Source organism: Heteronotia binoei, chromosome 21 (genome assembly GCF_032191835.1).
Source record: "Heteronotia binoei isolate CCM8104 ecotype False Entrance Well chromosome 21, APGP_CSIRO_Hbin_v1, whole genome shotgun sequence".
Taxonomy (NCBI): domain Eukaryota; kingdom Metazoa; phylum Chordata; class Lepidosauria; order Squamata; family Gekkonidae; genus Heteronotia; species Heteronotia binoei.
In genome coordinates, this window is record NC_083243.1 from 82278044 (window position 1) to 82298878 (window position 20835).

At 42.0% G+C, this 20835-nt stretch overlaps 1 protein-coding gene across 1 annotated transcript in view; it reads right to left on the reverse strand.

The window, feature by feature from the left end:
* Positions 1 to 2385: 2385 nt before the first annotated feature.
* The window catches only part of LOC132589219 (cytosolic phospholipase A2 epsilon-like), a 42863-nt gene continuing 24413 nt past the window's right edge, over positions 2386 to 20835 (reverse strand). Inside the window, exons 8-14 of the mRNA XM_060261905.1 lie at positions 17549 to 17663; positions 15579 to 15716; positions 14254 to 14361; positions 12223 to 12420; positions 6955 to 7121; positions 4119 to 4305; positions 2386 to 2911 (exon numbers count right to left, since the gene is read on the reverse strand). Coding sequence (XP_060117888.1) covers positions 2688 to 2911; positions 4119 to 4305; positions 6955 to 7121; positions 12223 to 12420; positions 14254 to 14361; positions 15579 to 15716; positions 17549 to 17663 — 1137 coding nt within the window. The 3' untranslated portion in view covers positions 2386 to 2687. The remainder of the gene's footprint in view (positions 2912 to 4118; positions 4306 to 6954; positions 7122 to 12222; positions 12421 to 14253; positions 14362 to 15578; positions 15717 to 17548; positions 17664 to 20835) is intronic.

The following is a 20835-nucleotide window of genomic DNA, read 5'->3' on the forward strand; positions in this document are numbered from 1 at the left end:
CATGCACACAAAAGCTCACACCCTGAATAAAATTTTGTTGTTTTATAGGTGTCAATGGACAGTGACTCTAAGTTTGTGTTATTGCATGTTCAGAATCTTTCCTATCAATTCTCCCATATACTTTAATATTAAACATGGGTTCCTTTCTTCACCTCAAAAAGGTGAAATCCTTTTTTAATCTGAAATTTGGAACTGTGGATGTTTTAGGGGAGAGCTACAGTACCCTGTACTGTATAGAGCCCCATGGTGCAGAGTGGTAAAGCTGCAGTACTACAGTCGGAGCCCTCTGTTCACGACCTGAGTTCGATCCCAGCGGAAGCTGGTTCACATAGCCGGCTCCAGGTTGACTCAGTCTTCCATCCTTCTGAGGTCGGTAAAATGAATACCCGGCTTGCTGGGGGGAAAGTGTAGATGACTAGGTAAGGCAACAGCAAACCACCCCGTAAAAAAGTCTGCCATGAAAACGGTGTGAAAGCAATGTCACCCCAGAGTCGAAAACGACTGGTGCTTGCACAGGGGACTACCTTTACCTTTTTTTTACAGTACCCCTAAGGTTTGTCCTATATGGATGGGGGGAAATGAAGACTCAAGAAGGGGGGGGGGGGGGGATCTTTCACTGAAACCAGTAGAAAATAATAATCAATTACAATTATGAAAGTGAAACAACAATAACTAAATAATGAACAAAAACATACAAAACAACCCAATAACATAACAGTCCCCTTGGGAATTTATAGTCGTATTAAATTCCAAGATGCAGCTCAGCCTTATGTATCTTTTGATTGGATATAATTTTATGGAATGTATGTCACCCTTATTTTATATTGTTATATATTTAAGATACACTGATTAGAAAACAAGTCTTTTATTGTTACATCACCACTAAAGCAATGTTCATCAAAGATATACATGACCACCAATGAAACAATCAGATACCGACAGAGGAATAAGAACTGTTGGCCACATCCGAGGACTCCCTTTATTTTTCATCAGGAAGTGCTTGAGGAATAACTATTGAACTGCACCCTCTGCATGATGCAGTTTGTTCATTGGCTAGGTGAGTTTGTTGTTTTGGAAGTCTTGTTTCTTTAATATTTTTCCCTAAAGTAATAATACAGATAACTACCAAAACAAAACACAGTTTGTTCCTTAACAACATGCATGTTCATAGGCAGAATATCTCTCAGTTTTTATTGCTGAATTTGCGCTGAAAGGTAACAATAGGAAACAACCTGGTAAGCTAAACCTGTTTGCAGGCCTTCTGGGGCACCTTGGTGGCAACTACATGAAACAGACTGCTGGGTCAGATAAACCACTGGTCTGATCCAGCACAGCTGCTCAAATATTTTAACACAGGAATCCAAAGTGAGAGCCATAGTATCAACTAAGCATCACTATACTATAGTGACAATGGAAGCCACATCTGCTATCAACTAAGAATCACTATACTGTAGTGACAATGGAAGCCACCCCCAGCTATGCAGCCAGTCCAAATATGGCTCACGTTTGGGACATGATGTAATCTATGCTTGATATTTATGACCCTACAAATTGCTCAAGGTTTTACAGCAAATTGCCACAGCCTACTGCTTATTGAGAGGTGACTGACTCATTCATCACTTGAGGACATCACATGGGATGGTGGCAGTTTCAAGTACTGAAACCCAGGTAACACATCATTACCATCACTCAGTGACTAATGCATGAACTTCCTCCATTGAAACAGATGGTGTCTAAGGCCATGTGAGTTGCCAAGAAAGCTATGGTGTTTTATCTGTGATTGCTGCATTACACATGCATATTATCACTTGGGATTGTCATTATCAAGCAATATTTGTGCATTTCAAAACTTTTGATTCTATAGTGCTGGGCTTGAACCTAGAAAGACCACATTCTAGTCCCTCTTAGCTGAACTACTCTTTGAGTGACACATATTTTGCATGCAGAAGACCCCTAGTTCAAATGCTAGCTTCTCCAGTTTAAAATAGGTAGCAGGACTGGGAAAGATCATCTCCTGAGTCCTTGGAGGCACTGCCAGTCAGAGACAAAACTGTCCAATAGCCTGAAGTGATGGAATGCAGTTTCTTATCAATGGTGCCATTAGGTTGTTTGTTTGCTTTACTCTGGACTTAATGATCTTACAGATGATAATGTATGATAATATATACTTCAAATGCAAATGCCCATGCTCCCTTGCCCCAATGAGCCTGTGAGCCAAGACTGCATGGTAATGATTTTCCCTTCTTCCAGTCAGTGCCTCAAAAGCAGGCAGAAAAAAAATGAAGGGTGCACAAGGTCATGACATCACAGGTATGCTGCAGACATCACAGGGGATGCTGTGATTTAACCACAGAGTTTTGAGCAGTACCTAGCATGTCCCTTGCAATGTCATGATGTCATTTCTGATTTTCACTAGAAGTGACATTGCATGTTTGTGTGACATTGATGTGCTTCTCTCCACCCCTAAAATCTTCCCAGTGGGCTGCCAAGTTTGGCTGGCAACCCTAGCTGCAGTTCAGGACATCCACTCCAAAGTTCAGCCCTTTGCTCACTTGAGGTATTGTATACATGTCACATAATAATAACATTAGCTATACGCAATACTGGCCAACAGCAAAAATAAACCAACTCTGGTAGCTTCTGCAGCCAGAAAATAAGGAAAATGCATTCTGAGATGGTTAATAAGATTAAAATAAAGACTTTCTTTTCTGCCGTTTCTTTCGCTCCACAGCAATACGCAGAGCCTTCAGAATCATACGTTCATTATTGAGAATATTGTAGTTGGTCAAATTCACCAGCTTGTTGAAATTCTCCTCTGTATACTCCAGCAACCCAGTGGCATAAGGGGAAAATATAGTGCTGGTAACATCAGCTTCACCATCCTCCATCTCATCAGGACTGCGTTCCACACCTGTGGGAAAAGCACCCCACAAAGGAAAAAAACAGATGTTACTATTTCATCACAACTGTGGTTTTCTTTCATTGGAACACTGAAATTATCTGCACTTGCTGTGTTCATAACTTTGGAATCAATCACACTTTATAGAAGCAGTGAGGCTTTGTTTGCTTTGTGAGCAAGAAGATTTGAGGCATGGGCTTATTTATTATTTATTTGACTTAATGAATCATCCCATTCTGGCCAGTGCCAGGCTCTGGGCAATGTACAACACAAAAATAAAATACATACATTTATAAAACCAGTTACATTAAAAAGAAATTATAAACCCCAATGGCATCTCATTTAAAGTGCAATTGTTCTCCTCCCAGTCATTACATCATGGGTCATTACCAATATTCCCTCTAAGCTGAGTTAGCATGAGCTAGCTCACAGTTCTTAGCCTCTGGCTCACATATTTTTGTCTTAGCTCAGGAAGGATGGCCCCAGAGCAAACTGATTTATGCAGTAGCCAAATTGCTTGCTCACAGCTTTAATGCCAGTAACTCACAAAGTAGAATTTTTGCTGACAAAACTCCACAGCTTAGAGGGAGTACTGGTCATTACATCCCCCCCAGCAGGCGTGGGGAGAAAAGAAAAAAGAAAAAAAATGAGTTGCTTTTGCATGCTTTGACTTTAATTGGTCTGTCTCTTAGAAGAACACTTCATTTTCTAATGAGAAATATATGCTGACAGTGGGCAAGCCACATGAAATTCTCCATCTGTCACACTGCTCTTGCTTTTGATAATGCAAGAAATGAACAGGGTATGAGATGAGTGGGAGTGGGTGAAAGGATGCTAAGGAGAATAGGGGGCAATTAGGGATGGTGAGTGAGTAGAACAAACAGAGGGACAAGTGAGATCAAAGTGGGATGACACTAGTCCATTGAAATCTAAATTTATAATTTAAAGATCCTTGGTGATAGGAGAAAGAACCACATACAGCCATTGCTTCATTTCTTCTTTTGCAGCAAAGAGATAAGCCACTTTTTAAATGGGTTTATCTCTTTGGCCATGGGGGACTATTGTTGCCAAAAAATATATTGCTCTGCACACAATTTTCTCCCTCCTCTGCATATTCTTATTTTCAGTACTGGCTATAGACTAAAAAATGTTGGAATCAGAACAAATAATCAGTTTTAGAAAGGTCACGCTAGGTCGAATTCTAATCCAGTTAACTTACCAGGTGCTTTGTATTTTTGAAAAGTGTTGCATACTAGCGGGAAATACAGCACTATAGGTGCCTTTGGATTGTCTGCCTCATCAAAGAGATAGCATTCCTTAAGATTCTTCCTGTCGTCTTCACTCAGCACAGTCTTAGGGTATGGGATACCTTGCTTTGCATAGTACTTTGTAGATAAATCCAATGGCTACAACATCAAGACATGAGCAAAATTAAAATCCTGAGAGAAAAGGAGATGGCTTTGATTTCACAAAGGCTACAAGTTTCATTAGAAGGGTGAACAAGCCCCCATCGAGGAAGGCCAGGTCTTCCCCTAAAAAAGGTCTTCCATTAAAAAGTAAAAGATCTTCCCCTCCTCCATTGCTCTGCCCACCATTGCTCTGCTGGACAGTTAAAGGAAAACTCTGGGGTAAATGGGGTGATCAGTCTCTCACTGACACCATGATAAGTGATGTCATAATGTCAGGTGACACGCTAGTATTCGCCCAGAACTCTATAGTTAAACCACTAGACCATTGCCCCTACAGGCTAGTCCTGCTCCTCCTTCAGGCCCTGTTTCACCCTGCCCTCTAAAGTTTTCCCAACACCTGGAAAGGCTTTTCTTTCTCTCTGGTAACCCACAGCCACCATCTGACTTCTGTAGGAATTGCCTACTGGGAGGATAAAGACTCCCAGCTTCCCTTCCAAGTTGTGAGGCCTTGCCTCTGTGTCTTCTGCTGCTCAGCGCCTGGTCACCACAGGAACAGTTTACTGCCCTGTGCACCCCTCGAGGAATAGCCACTTGCCAACTGACTGCCTTCCTCCTTTTAAAATAGTGTATCCAAGATGGTGGAGGTCTATATGGTACAGAGAACCACTACTAGCATCAAAAGTTATGAAGTATTTGTATAAGGTATTTGTTAAAGTTTTTATAAGCATACTCTTCGCACAGCATCATATTAAGTAAGGGATTCAAAAGGAAAGGGTAAATCACAATTCCTCTGTCCCTCACTCTATACATGCCCTATCAGATGTTAGAACTTAGGACAGGCTCCTTAATTTAGAATGTTATAGATCTCTAGAGAGTAACCATTACCTTGAAGCTTCCTTCAGCTGTCCAGGCCAGCACATGGCAATGGCCACCTCCTCCAGAACACAGTTAAGAGTTCTGCCTGCTCTGATGTACTCAGCACAAAAGAGCCCTTCCTCCTTACTTCCAGGAGTTTTATCTTCTCTTTATTCCTCCACTGACCAGATCACGGCAGATCAAAGAAGCTTTTCCTGGAGATCTCCAGGAGTTCTTTCCTGAAGTCTCTGTCTTCCATTCCTCCAAATCTCTATTCCCTGCTGGGAGCAGGGGAGAGACTGACCATCCTATTTTTTCGAGCTAGACCTATTAGCATTTCTTAATAGGTAGCTGAGGTGAGGCTGGAAAGCCACTGTGAACTGTCTTCTCTCTTTCTGCCTGTTCTCTTCCCAGAGAGAAAAACTTTTAAAATTTCCTAATAAAGGTTTTTCTCAGGTAAAATTTCTATCTTCCCCAAAATGCATTTCTTCAGGCACCAGTTTCTCCAGGATGTTCCCTCCATTCGTCTCTTCCAGTACCTCTCTGCATCACTCTCTCTCTCCCTTTAGGTCTCTTGACAAAATATTCTGAGCCAAAAATAAGGACTATCTTGTTCCATATTGTCTTCTGTGAATGGATCTTTGAGGAAGGGAAAAAACTGAGAGCTCTCAGCTGTACCATTTATGCCTTCCCTTGGAATAAGCTCAAATTGATTTTAGAATCAATTCATGTTATAAAAGCCCATGTGTCCCCTGCGTGGCCAGCTAAGAGCTCCATATTTGGCACTTAAATCTCAAGCATGAAGGGCCTAATTCAGATTAGGATAGGAATATGTGGGAAACAGGAAGCTAATGCCTTCCCACCATGTAATTTTCCTGACCTGAAATAGTCCCATGGAATGGCTATTTGGCCCACTGGGAAAACATTAAGTTTGTCTAGTGAGATAAATAACAGATCCCTGAGGCCATTACAGGTTGTGAAAATGATATGGGTCCCCACTCCACACACACTGTGGTCCCAGTCTGGATGAAGCCTGCATGCAACTGAGAATTAAATTCGCAGCACAAAATGCCAGGTGCATATCAGATCAACTAGACCTGTAGTGGCCATTTGGGGGATGTTTGTTTGTCTGCCTTTCTCACTGGGACTCACTGGGGCTCAAGGTGGATTACATAGCATAGATCAGCACAATCAAGAGAGTGGGATATCCAGAAGACAGTGCAATAAGATTTGACTTGTAGATATCTGTACACCAAGAGGTGAAGCTCACCATAATATTTAGCACAAGAAAAAACTACAACTAATTGCTCTCTCTCGGAGATCCCTAGAAACAGGCAAGCTGTTTAAGTTATTTGAAGCCCCACTCCATATGTTCAGGACTGGACTACCTCACACACGTATGCAATCATATTGGCTACAGTCTGTGATCAATCAAGATAACCCAGAGATACTCTCCCTCTCTCTCTCTTCCCCCTCCCCCTAAGAAACCTAGTCAGGTATGCCCTTGTTATGACAACTCAGCAGAAACGGACACAATAATGAAAGCTCCTGAAGAAAACAAAATAAAATCATGGGTTTCTTTCATTATAGGCTGTTCAAATGGGGGATTTGTTTCATCTTATATTAATTACTATAACTACAAAACACTATGTTTTTATAAATATTGTTATCAATAACTAAAGAAATGTGTAAGTCTACATGGAGTCATAAATTCTTAATATTTAAAGTTTTAAAAATTAAGAAGCAAATAGGTATCAAGAAGTTGCCAAAGGCAACAAAGAATCTTCTCACCAGTGTCTGTGACCCTCCACTATAATTCAAATGCAAAATAAGATCCACTTTCCTCTCTGGCCTTAGAAGAGGTGGGCAGCTGGTATTGATGAAGAAAGCAGCGTCAACAAGTTCCAGATGGTCTGGTGTCTTACTCAGTTGATTGGGAGAAGAATCTAGTACTGTATCTGAAAGGCAGTTTAGTGACATCTTTAAGACTGACAAAGTTTTATCTCACACTTTGAATGAAAGGCAGTTTGTTTGTTTGTTCATATTTATATCAGTGCAATAGTGGCACATAATGGGGGGGGAATCAAGGGAATGTCATTAAATTCTGTATTCTTAGCATATTTGTAATGGCCTCAGAAATATAATGGAAGGAGACAGAGACAAAATGGTGCTCGGCCACCTTCCAGTCTACTTCCCATCCCAACGGTGGCAGGTAGTGGGGCCAAGAGGAAATGCTCGCCTCTGTCATTGGTGTTATGTAACGCCAGGTCCATAAATAATAAGACCGCAACCCTTAAGGAGTTCCTGCTACGGCAGAACGTGGACCTGGCTTGCGTGACCGAGACCTGGGTGAGGGACGGGGAGACAGTAGCTCTCTCCCAGATGTCCCCCCCCCCCGGGATACTCGGTCTTTCACCAATCACGGATTAGCGGGCGGGGGGGAGGAGTAGCGCTACTCATACGGGAGGATTACTCCTTTCGGGCTCTCCTGAGCCCAAAGATCGATGGAGTTGAATGCGCCGGTCTGGCGTGGGATGTTGGAGAGGGGTTGGCAGTTTGGCTGGTGTACTGTCCGCCTAACGCACCAGCTAACGCCTTACCATCACTATTGGAGGCAGTGGCGGGCTGGGCGTTGGAGTACCCGAGGCTAATGGTCCTGGGTGACTTCAACGTCCATGCTGACGACACGGCCTCCACTCAGGCGATGGACCTAGTGTCGTCCATGGCGACACTGGGACTCTCTCAATTTGTTACGACTCCCACGCATCAGGCCGGGCACACATTAGACCTGATCTTTGCGTTCGGGATTGTGGTGAACGATATCGCCGTAGAAGCGGTTCCATGGTCGGATCACCTAGCCCTTAAGGCCCGTATGGGGGCACCGCCCCAACCCTGTATGGGCGGAGAGCCTATTTTGGCTCGCCCTCGGGGCCTGATGGACCTGGAACGGTTCCAAACGGCCCTGAGGGATCCCTGGCCCACTGGCAATTCCCTCGATGACCTGGTGGAAATCTGGCAAGGCCAGCTATCCAGGGCTTTCGACGAAATTGCACCCTGGCGTCCTCTGCGCCCTCGTATGAAGCTGGCTCCATGGTATACCTTGGAGCTGCGCCAGCTGAAACAAGGGCTCAGACGACTAGAGAGGCAGTGGAGGCATACTCGGGACGAAGCGACAAGAACATCCTACAGAACGTTTATGAAGTCTTATGAGATGGCAGTCAAGGCTGCAAAGAAAGATTACTTTGCAACCAAGACTGCATCTGCAAATTCGCGCCCAGCACAATTATTTAGAATAATTGGGGATCTTATAACATTGCCACAAGGCAAACCAAACGTTAGAGAATTAGAAATAGGCTGTGAGGCATTTGCGAAATACTTTGCAGATAAAATCTCGTTACTCCGCCAAGACCTGCCTACCACATTGGATACAGTGAGTGAAACTGAGGCTCCGTGCCTGTCTTCGGGTTCAGTGCTGGATCACTTCGACCCACTCAGCCTGGAAGAAGTCGACAGAATCCTCTCCGCTGCTTGCCCGACAACATGTGATCTGGACCCTCGCCCCTCTTGGCTGATTAAATCTTGCCAGAGGGAGCTTAGATGTCCTTTACGGGACATCATAAATAGATCCCTCCTAGAGGGGCATTTTCCAACACCTCTGAAAGAGGCCTTGGTCCGCCCTCTCTTGAAAAAAGCTACAGCAGACCCGGCCGAATTGGCGAACTATCGTCCGGTGTCTAATTTACCGTTTTTAGGTAAAATTATTGAGAGGGCTGTGGCATTGCAGCTACAGAGATTTCTGGATGACGCTTCTATCCTAGACCCATGCCAGTCTGGCTTCCGGCCAGGCCATGGGACAGAGACGGTGTTGGTCGCCTTGATGGATGACCTCCAGCGGCAACTGGATCGAGGTGGCGTTGCGGTGCTGATGCTGTTAGACCTGTCGGCGGCATTTGACACAGTCGACCATCAGCTACTGACGCGCCGCCTCGCTGACATTGGGATTGGGGGGTCGGCCTTACAATGGCTTTCCTCCTTTCTCCTGGGTCGGGGACAGAGGGTGGCTATTGGGGGTGAGCGGTCCCGGAGGCACACACTGGATTGTGGGGTGCCTCAGGGAGCAGTTCTCTCCCCGATGTTGTTCAACATCTATATGCGCCCCCTTGCCCAGATTGCCCGGCGGTTTGGGCTGGGTTGCCATCAATATGCAGATGACACCCAGCTCTATCTATTAATGGACGACCGGCCCGACTCCGCCCCAGAGAATCTCGACTGGGCTTTACAGGCTGTTGCGACGTGGCTTAGGCTGAGTGGGCTGAAGCTGAACCCAGCGAAGACAGAGGTCCTTTGTGTGGGTCGCGGCGCTCTGGGAGGGGGAATAGCTCTCCCGGCCTTCGACGGTGCGCCATTGAAAGCAGCGCACCAGGTAAAGAGCCTGGGTGTTCTACTGGAGCCTTCATTATCTATGGAGGCCCAGATAGCAGCCACTGCCAAGTCAGCATTCTTCCACCTGAAGCGGGCAAGGCAGTTGGCCCCTTTCCTTGAGCGCCGGGACCTCGCAACAGTGATCCATGCAACGGTCACCTCAAGATTGGACTACTGTAATGCCCTCTACTTGGGGCTACCTTTGTGCCGGACCCGGAGGCTGCAGCTAGTGCAGAACACGGCAGCCAGGCTGTTGTTGGGACTCCCGAAATGGGAACATATACGGCCGGGGCTACGCGGACTGCACTGGCTGCCGATTATATACCGGGTCCAGTACAAAGTGTTGGTCATTACCTTTAAAGCCTTATATGGCCGAGGACCCGCCTACCTGAGGGACCGTCTTTCCCCATATGAACCCCAGAGAGCACTGAGGTCAGCCGGGAAAAACCTAATGGCTATCCCTGGGCCGAAAGAGATTAAACATCAAAATATCAGAGCTCGGGCCTTCTCAACCGCAGCCCCTGCCCTATGGAACCAACTCCCTGAGGAGGTGCGGGCCCTGCGGAACCTTGACCAGTTCCGCAGGGCCTGCAAGACCACCCTTTTTAAACTTGCTTATTCAGACTGCTAAAGAAGGCTGTTAAATAAGGATCCGCCAATGCGGTTTAAAGACCTAGACCGCTGTATATAAACTGGCAGAACTAGCGTCAAACACCACCAGCACTGTCAGACCAAACTATCTTATTGTATTGACTGGTTTTTAATGTTGTTAAATTTAATGTTTTATATTGTTTTATATTGTTAAATTTAAAGGTTTTATTTATTACTGTATGTTTTTAAGAAATGTTGTTAGCCGCCCTGAGCCTGCCGAGGCGGGGAGGGCGGGATATAAATAAAATTTATTATTATTATTATTATTATTATTATTATTATTATTATTATTATTATTATTATTATATTTTAATCTCCAGTAGTGCAGGCTAAATTACAGATATACAGTGTATACTTTTTCACTGCTGTAGAGGTCCATGTGAGAGGCAGGTTCCTTTTATGTTTTAATTTTTCAAGTCACTTCAACTTCATTTTTAAAATGAAGTGATTCTTCAATGCAATGCTAGGGATGCCAGCCAGCAGGTGGGAACCGGGGAGCCCCTGGAATTACAATTCATCTTCAGACTACAAGTATCACTTCCCCTGAAGAAAATGATACTTTGGAGTGTAGACTCTGTGGCATTGTATCCCACTGAAGTCCCTGTCCTTCCCAGGCTTCATCCCAAAATCTCCAGGACTTTTCCCAACCTGGATCTGGCAACCCTATCTATGCCCAGGGCTGGCCCAACCACTAGGGAAACCTAAGTGATCAGCTAAAGTGCCGGATTTTGATAGGAAACCAAAAGACAAAGCTTAGTGGGAAATTTGGCATTAACTGGCATCTAGAATCACCATATCTGTTGACACTAGTCTTCTATAGCTTCCATGATGGAACTTAGAAGGCTTTTGAAGAATTTATCTGTTTTTATTATTACATTGTTACATAAGAACATGAGAAGCCATGTTGAATCAGGCCAATGGCCATCCAGTCCAACACACTGTCACACAGTGACCAAAAGAACCAGGTGCCATCAGGAGGTCCAGCAGTGGGGCCAAGACACTAGAAGCCCTCCCAATGTTGCCCCGCCCCAAGAATACAAGGCATCACTGTCCCAGACAGAGAGTTCCATCTATACCTTGTGGCTAGTAGCCACTAATAAACCTCTGCTGCATATGTTTATCCATTCCCCTCTTGAAGTTGTCTATGCATGCAGCTGCCACCTCCTGTGGCAGTGAATTCCATGTGTTAATCATCCTTTGGGTGAAGAAGTACTTCCTTTTATCTGTTCTAATATGACTGCGCAGCAATTTCATTGAGTGCCCACAAGTTCTTGTATTGTGAGAAAGGGAGAAAAATACTTCTTTCTCTACCTTCTCTATCCCGTGCATAATCTTGTAGACCTCTATCATGTCTCCCCTCAGTCGATGTTTCTTCAAGCTAAAGAGCCCCAAGCACTTTAACATTTCTGCATTGCTCATTTTGAATACCCAGTAAAATGTTCATTCTGGAGTTCTTATTTTCTCTGTATTGAATATGGGAGCACCAAAGTCATAGTTCACCTAGGGAGTTAGAGGTGGGCCAGCCTTAGATATCTATTTCAAGAAATGAGCTGCCTTTAGCCACCCCTAAGGAGTTTGCCTTCAAGCTACATTCCAGCTGCTCAGGTCCAGCTCTGCCTGCCTAGTGGAGGAGGAGAGGAAGAAGTTAAACATGTTGCTTCCTACATGCACTGTGTGCATAAGAAGGCCAGTATGCATTGAACATGCCTAGCACCATCTTGAAGCCTTCATCACCATCACTGGAGGGAGTGACTGATTAGGGTGAAGGAGAAGTAGATATTAAAGAGGTAGAGGTTAAATAGGGAAGGTGTGACTAGATATATATGCTTGACTCAGGATTTTCTCTTAAATTGTTTGTTGACATGGCCTGTTGTTAAATGCTGGATGTGTTATGTACAATCTTCTATATACACATAGATGGAAATCATGAAAAAAAATCCAGTTTTTTAAAAAGAGATCCAGATAAATGAAAGCTTTCTGAATTACCTTTCCAGGTACAAAAGGCATCATTCTCTAAGTATGTATTATTCATCTGCAGGCCTTTCATGAAATTATGATAATGTGAAACCACTGGGCGCATCGTTACAACATCTCTAAGCACTTTTGTGAGATTGCCACTGGGGATGAAGAGCCGTGTTGATCGCACATTTGGCCTCTTAGGAAGAGGAGGATAAGTTTCTTCATCTGTGTCATATAAACAGACAGCTTTATTTAATTTAATTGGTCAAAGTGCTCCTTTATAGTAGAAAATCAAAATGAGTACTGCTGTTATGAATAACTTTGAATAATGTCAACAAGATTTACTATTTGTTTTTAAGGAAAGGAAAGGTCCTCACTGCAAGCACCAGTCGTTTCTGACTCTGGGATGACGTTGCTTTCACAATGTTTTCACGGCAGACTTTTTATGGGGTGGTTTGCCATAGCCTTCCGCAGTCATCTATGCTTTCCCCCCAGCAAGCTGGGTACTTGTTTTACCGACCTCAGAAGGATGGAAGGCTGAGTCTACCTCGAGCCAGCCACCTGAAAATCCATCTTCCACCGGAGATTGAACTCAGGTCATGAGCAGAGCTTAGGACTGCAGTACTGCAGCTTTAACACTCTGAGCCACGGGGCTCTTTTTAAAGCACTCCACAAAATCAAATTTCAAATGCATAAGTAAAAAATGTTTGGTATTCAAAAAAATTCAAATTCAAGATTGGGGGGGGAAATGCCAATTTTGAATTTGTGCAGAATATTTGTTTCCACTGAGCCCTTAGTGTTCCAGTAGTCTCAGTGGTCCTTATACAATGGTAGTAATCACACAATAAAGAGGCAATTAAGGACAATCCAGAAGTTTGTTGGCTAAGGTACTCCTAGAATTAATTTCCAACAAAAAAAAATCACAGAAGGTGTGGTAAACCAAAGGGATCAGAGGTTTTGGAACCTTCTCCCACTTTGGGGTGGGCCTTCAAGCCAACTTAGCTGCTTTTTTTAGAGTCAGACTATGCACTAAGCATTACACCCAGGGCTTTTTTTGAACAGGAACGCAGTTCCGACTGGCTTGGTGGCAGGGGGTGTGGCCTAATATGCAAATGAATTTCTGCTGGGCTTTTTCTACAGAAAGCCCTATGTGAAACAATGGTGACATCAGGGGGTGTGGCCTAACATGCAAATGAGTTCCTGCGGGGCTTTTTCTACAAAAAGAGCCCTGATTACACCTATCTACCACAAGTCCTTTTAATAAAATACAAGCTACAAATTCCCTGGTGGAATATCAGTTCTCATGTGCATAGGGGCCTCAACCTGGACTGAGATGATAGTGTGCATTTTCCTGACCTGAAAAGGCCATAGGGGTTCTATTTACCCTATCGTGGGTTGCATGAATGCTGACAATGCTGTGTGCCTCCCAGTCTGCTTTAAGAAAATAAACTGGCACAGGGAGACAGGTATAGGCTCCTTCTCCCAACATACTGTAGTCTCAAGTTAAATTGAGGCCCCACAAGCTTGAGAACTGAGTCCCCAGTGGGAAACTTCTTAGCTGACATCTGACTAAAAGTCCATGGCAGACATGTGTAAAACATAATGTATAGTTAGGCCCTTTAGACTACAGCAACTTCCTTCCCTTCAACATCAAAGTCACCAACATTTTCTGAAAGGATATGGTGTTCCTACCAGCCTGCTTGGTACTTTCCACTTCCCCCCCTTTTTTTAATACTAAATACATTAGTACTTAACATGACCTCCAGCACTAGCCTAACTGCTGTACAGAAATCAGAAGTGATACGCTGCAGGCCAGATATTTATATTCAATGTCTAATAGACTAGACTAAAACAGGGGTTGACATTATGGAAAAGAAGGAGGAATATGCAATGGGGAGGGAATTTCACCAATAATAATGGTGAGGGTGAGGTTCATTGCTCTCTTCTGTTTTTGACAGACTAAAATGAAAGCAAATTGCCTCCAAAAGTCTCGATACATGAGAATCTTTCTTAGATAAAATCATAAATCGGGAAAGCAATGTCCTAAAAATGACTGACCAATATCAAGCATTCTGTCTCTCGTCCATGTGTGCCAGAAGTCCTCTGAACAGTCTGCTAAATATAAGGCATCCAGTACATTCTGGGAAAATATATTACTCCATGTGCCTGGGAAGCAGAGATAATTTTTAAAAAATATTAATATTATACTATTGTAGAAGCATTTAAACAAAGTTGTAACAGTCTACACAGTAAATAGATTATTTTGTTTATTATTTTGAAATTAAAACCATGGCAAGAAGAAACAGGATTCAACAGGTGCCTTGCAGGAAAACAACATTTTTTACCAGCATAAACTTTCATAAGCCAAAAACTGAGTTCTGATTCATGAAAGCTAAAAATGGAATACATTTTCATAATCTCCATGGTGCTGTTGGATTCCTGTTTTATTTTGCATCTACAGACTAACAGATGAGATATAATTGGGAGATACATTTTAAATAAAATACATTTTAAATAGTAAGCAAACAATAGTTAAGAACTGACAACAAGCTCAAGATTTTATACTGATAAATAACCACAGAGGTAAATTTCTGCTTTATTATAAGATCTTTTACTAAATATTAAGGATATTCACCAAAGTGAAAATATGTTTTATTGTTAAAGAGGAAAGTACAGATATTTGTATTGCAATAAACTGGAAAAAATGAAAAAGCATCAACAAGATCAGAATGGTTTAATAAGATCTGAAAAATGTTTAATGATCAAATTAACATACTGCGTACATGCTGAAAGACTGCTGAATTTAGTGTCAACAAAATTTATGAACAGTGGTTTATCTTTTTAATGTACTGGAATTCCAGATTCCAAGATGAATGTACCCGTATGTATCCTTGGTATACTATAATTGACAATATTTAATTAGTTTGTAAAATGGATTTAATTGTAGGAGCTTGTTGTTAGCTATTATATATATATGCATGACATTTTGTTTGTTTGTGTGTGTGTATACTAGTATGCATGTATGCAAGAAGAATAAAACAGGAGTCAGTGGCAGTTATTTTATGTTAGAACTGACTTATGAAACTTCCATATAAATAAACATACATTTCTGCTTCATTTTGTATTGCAGGCTAACAGTGCAAATCTAAGCACATTTTTTAAGCTTTGAAGAAGGGTGCAACTCTGCTTAGGATGGCACTGTATCACTGCTATCAATCTAGAACTATCATCATGGCAGGAAGAAGATAATCATGTCCATTGCCATTAAAATTAATGAAAGTTGGGGGTGCAATAAAATTCTCTCTACTATGTAGATGGTATGGAGTCCATTTCAAAATGTGTAAAACTATACAAGTTGTAGAATTTTATTTTGAATGGGCTACCTTGCAAATAGCAGATTCGAGATTCTGGATTCTTCTTTACTAAATGTCCCATGAAGAATTCGCTTCCAAAATCTTCAGTCCGAACAAATGCTCCATATTTTGGGAATCCTACTTCATAGGGTGTAAACTCTAACCACTCTGCAAACAGCCATATAAAAAAATGTATCAAGAAAAAGTCACCATTCAATCTGCAATAAACCTCATACATTCAACCCACTCTCACTGAGCACAACTTATGTATGACCATATTACCCTCCTATTTCTTTGCTATGCTGTGCTCCTGATTATGCACCTTGGTGCCCCCTCATGGAAGCCATCTATAATAGTGTCCATGTGACAGCTGCTCTATATGTCAACCATAACACATACATTTGCTAACTTTGTGGATCATTCCCACTTGAATGGAGAACCTATATAACACTAGCAGCATTTCTGTGATTGATTTTGGAGTGGAATCTGTCTGTATAATTAGGGCCATTTATGTGGCAAACCAGTATGTAAAGCTGCATAACAGCTCTTTTTTTCAGTTTCATATTATCATTGCTTGAAGAAAGGCTAATTCATGCAAATTTCATGTAAGACCCATAATACAGAAGGCAGACATTACAGTCTCACAAAACTGATACCTGTTTCAGGGATAGTGGAAGGAATGCCCTAAAACTGAAACAAAGACTATTAGGAAATCAGAAGTCCTTGAACAAGCATTCATGGAAACAGACACTTTGAGTGACTGTAGCAACTATAAATTCTTGGAGCCAGCTATAGTCAGTCACCAAAAAAACCCCCTCCTTCTAGCCCTCTCTAAGGCCACAGTAAGACAGCAGACTTAGTGTGATCTGGCCCATCTCTAATTAATCCAGGTTTATTTGTAATGGAGAGTTTTGATCAGATATCCCACAGTAACCCGCTTCAGCACGCACTCACTCTGTGGTTGATCGATCAGATTACTGCTGTTTGGCAACCACAGAGTGGGCAGTCAGATGGCTTTTCTCATCATTTGTCTCCTGAGCATGTACATAAGCATTTGTGGGAAGCAGCGCTTTCAACTTCTGGCAGGATAGCAGTGGGCTGGCTGGTGGCCAATGGGATCACTGGAGGAGGTTGCTGGGATATGTAGTTCAGCAAAGGGGAACTGTGGCCTTGGAGGTTTTCTTAAGAAAAACATAGTCTTGAGAAGCTCCCATGAGAGACAGAGAAAGAGAGAGAGAGATGTCTATAAACTGTAAATAATAAATGCACAAGCTGTGATTGATGACTCAGAGGTGATTATGCACTTATGCACATGTCCCTACCTGATCAAAAAGGGGGGGGGGGGATTGGATAGGAAGGCTCACTCTTTCTGAACAGCTTCAGTTAGTAACAGGGGAGTTCAGACATCCAGAATTGTGGGATGAAAGCACTGACATCTGTAAGGACTGGACTTTCCCCAGTGCCTAATAACTCCACTTCAAAGGCAGGTCAGATTGGGGTGCCAACAACTGGGGAATAGAAGATAGATGTCATGCACTTTAAATCCAGAAGAGGATAGCAATGACTATCAAAGTGCTCATCTGATTGCAGCCTAAGTATTGCATCTGCTCACTCACAAACCCTCTGGCAGCACCAGATTTCTGACAGCAGCATAAGAAAACTGCTATGACTACCTTGTCTCTCTCAGTTCGTGGTAGAATAATGTGAGCATCACTGGAGCGTGAACTAGAAAGTGGGCAAGCAGACAGTAATGCCGATGGCTGAAAGCAGAAATTGTGAATTGCTGTATCAGTAGCTACAAAAGAACCCAGATTATTTTAATGACACGGATTCTATTTTGTTAAATTGGGTCATGGGACCAGGGCTTAATACAGACAGAGAACCTGTTTTGCACGCAGAATGTTTAATCCTTGGTGTTCTAGTTAAAAGCATCAAGTAGCAGGTGATCTGAAAGGCTGCTTCTTGAGTACCACTGCCAGTCATTAGTAGGCAATACTGACCTTTAAAATCAAGAGTGCTATATTTTTCTTTCACATTAAGAGCAACGTAGATGGGGAGAGGGTTCTGACCCCGATTTACTGCCTGTCGTTGATTGGAGAGTTTGTAGGGATTTGGCTGTTAAGAGAAAAAACAGTTAACAAAAGAGATTCAGAAAGAAATTGGTATACCTATAGTGTTATGACTGCTGCCATCTGTATTTCACTTTTAAATGGTCCAGATGTAATCAAATCAGTATCTTCATTACTATCCTTCTTTGTATCTGTTTAAAAATATCATACATCATGTCCTACTGTTGACTGTGCCTCCTCAGTCAAGAGCCCCGCCACAACCACTGATTCCTCTACCCAGGAGCAGCAGCAACTAATCTCCCTTGCCCTCTCCTCCAAACCAAAATGAAGGCTGAATCCACACGAGGAAAAAATTGTTGAATTAATCTGGATCCAACCCTATGCTAATGTGAGTCTGAAATGCCTCTCCAAGTTCCATGGAGGGAGGAATCACAATGTGTGAACAAATAATTGAAAAGCCACATTTTAACCATTTTAATAATTTAATAATTAATAATAATAGTAATTTAATAATTTTAACCACATTTTTCCTAATCCAAAACTTCAGAACAGGATGTACTGTACATTTAATTAAAATCCTTAGGACTGGATCCAACCATTTCACTCTATATAAATCATATCATGGACAATCCAAGATCATATGATTCAATGTTTCAAGGTCTCTTCATCCACATCCACAATATCTATCCTGTAATAAAAGCTTCATATAATAGCTCCTCAGAATTGCTGATGGAAATGCATTCCTCCTAGCTTTAAAAAAATGCTTGACAATAGGTAGAAATTGTTAAAAAAATTCAAATAGCCTGACAGGGGAGGATTTGGGTTAGAGACCAACCGACAATAACAAGCAAACCTTGAGTGATCTAAAAGAACAACTTATTAGGGATGTGCTACTAAAAAAAATGGAATCTTAAAAAAAAGGATATCAGAAAGGTGAAAAATATCAGTATTCCCAATTGCCAGGTTCTAAATACTGACTTGATATTTAAATCCTCCCCTGGGATTCTGATATTTGGCTCCATTATTCCCTATGGGGAATCCTTCTGGAGGGCAAGAGGGGCTGTTTTTGACCAAACTTAACCCTGAACAAGGTGCCCCCCGGCCAGCCTCCATTGCTGGGGGGGGGGGGATTCCCTGCTTTCTCCAGGGCAACAAAATATCTAGAAACACAAGAGCAAGCAAAGTAACCCATGGCCAAAAGTCTCTCAAAGCAGACAGAACCAACAAGTCCAAAGAACCAATGCAGAACCAGGGAATCCTGGCAGAAAGACAGGGCAATGTAGCAAGCCTAACACAAGAAATGCACAACCTTAGAATCCAATCCAACATAAAACCAGAGAACCACTCAAGCCAAACTGAATAGGAAAGCTAACAAGTATAAAATCAGAGAATCTGTGCCAATGTACAACCTGAAAATCAAAGGCATTGTCAAACCCAAGAATCCACTGCAAACTGCAAATCCAACACAAACTAATTCACACAAAGAATACAATGTTGTAACTAGACCAACACAGACAATTTTAAAGGCTAGACTCAGTGTGGAAACCAGCAAGCCAATAACAAGGCCTATCAGACACACAGAGGGGGAAGGGGGGGGGACTGTCCTGGGAGCCTTCAAAAACTGGCTCACAATGTTCATGGCTAATCCCAAATGTTTCTGAGATTTTTCAGACCTTTTTCTAAGTATTCTGGAAAATCCCAGATACTATCTGGAGACCCAAATATATCCAGAAAATAATTTAGCAGTACTTTTTTCCCTTTTGTAAATAAGTTGGCACCATCCACTCTAACAATAACCTTGCTTTACTCTGGCTAGAAGCACCACACATTTAAATCAATAAATGGAATGAAATGAAACTGTAATTTTGAATGCTCTTAAAGTCCTAGATAATAAAGGAAATTTTACTTATGTGGCAGGCATGGGAGCAAGCATTATAGATTTTGTCCTGGTTTTTCCAAATCTTGTTCAACAAATTATATCCTTTGAGGCTGGACAATATAATGGAAGTGATAATTTGCCAGTGGGTTCCAGATTGTCAGTGAGCATGCAACAAAGCAGTAATAGATCTTGGAATATTGATTTAAAGTGGATCTAGACTAAAACCAATGATGTGCTCAGAAGAACTGGAAGCAAAAGGCCAGCAGGTTATGCAACGTGAGGGAGATGAGGAACTGGTTAGGGAACTGTAAATAAATATGAACTAATAACTGAGCTTTTTAGCCCAATGATCCTGAAGAAGATGACTGTGGGCTTTAAACAAATAAAAAGTTGGTGATTTGAGTCCTTAGGAATCACAGGCCATGAATTAGTGTTGCACTTTTTGGCTAAGAAATATATATCCATAAGAGGAGAACAACTAAGTACAACACTCATGGATTTACATAGTGTCTTTGATTCTATCTCATAAGTAAGTCTGTGGAACAAGTTGGAGAAGTCCTCTATCAGCCACAGGATCTTATGGTTAATGAAGAAACTTTATAATGGTATTTATTGTCAAGCATGCAGATTTCTGTGTGCCATGATAGACCATAAGACAAAGAGCAGGACACTTCCCCCCCCTTTTTTTTCTTTTACAACCTATGGCAAGTAATAAATCCATCTGGTCCAAGGATGTTTAGGTTAGCCTTGATGTGAACAGTGCGATGCGCCTCTCCCCCAGATTCACACAGCCCGGTCTTATCTGCTCTCAGAGAAAGTGTGAGAAAGGGAGCTGTTTGTAACAGCCTGCATTCCTAAGTAGTAGAAGAGATACTAAGTAGTAACCTTTGAACCCGTGACTTAAATTGCATCTTTATGTTACTCTTCGAAGCTATTCTATAAAGTACCTATGTGTGTCTGTATACGTTATTACTTCCAAGGAATCTGTCCTTGGCAAAGTTATGGAGTTTCTACAATAAAGCAACTTTTGATTGAATAACAAAAGACTGGTTATTGAGAAATATTGATGCTTGACATTTATACAAGAGAAAAGTGTGGGCTTCACAGCAACCTATCAAATAGGATTATGCAAAAAGAGGAATATAGCAAGGTTCAATGCTAGCACCAACATTATTCAATCTTTACATTAATAACCTTCCAATTTACTGGAGATAAGAATTATCATTTCTCTATAGCATCCAATATTCCTGCTGTACACTGATGATGTAGTTTTGTTTTCTGGAACAGAAATTGTCTTATTCCAAGCTCTAATTTCAAAATTCTGTAAAGATGAAGATTA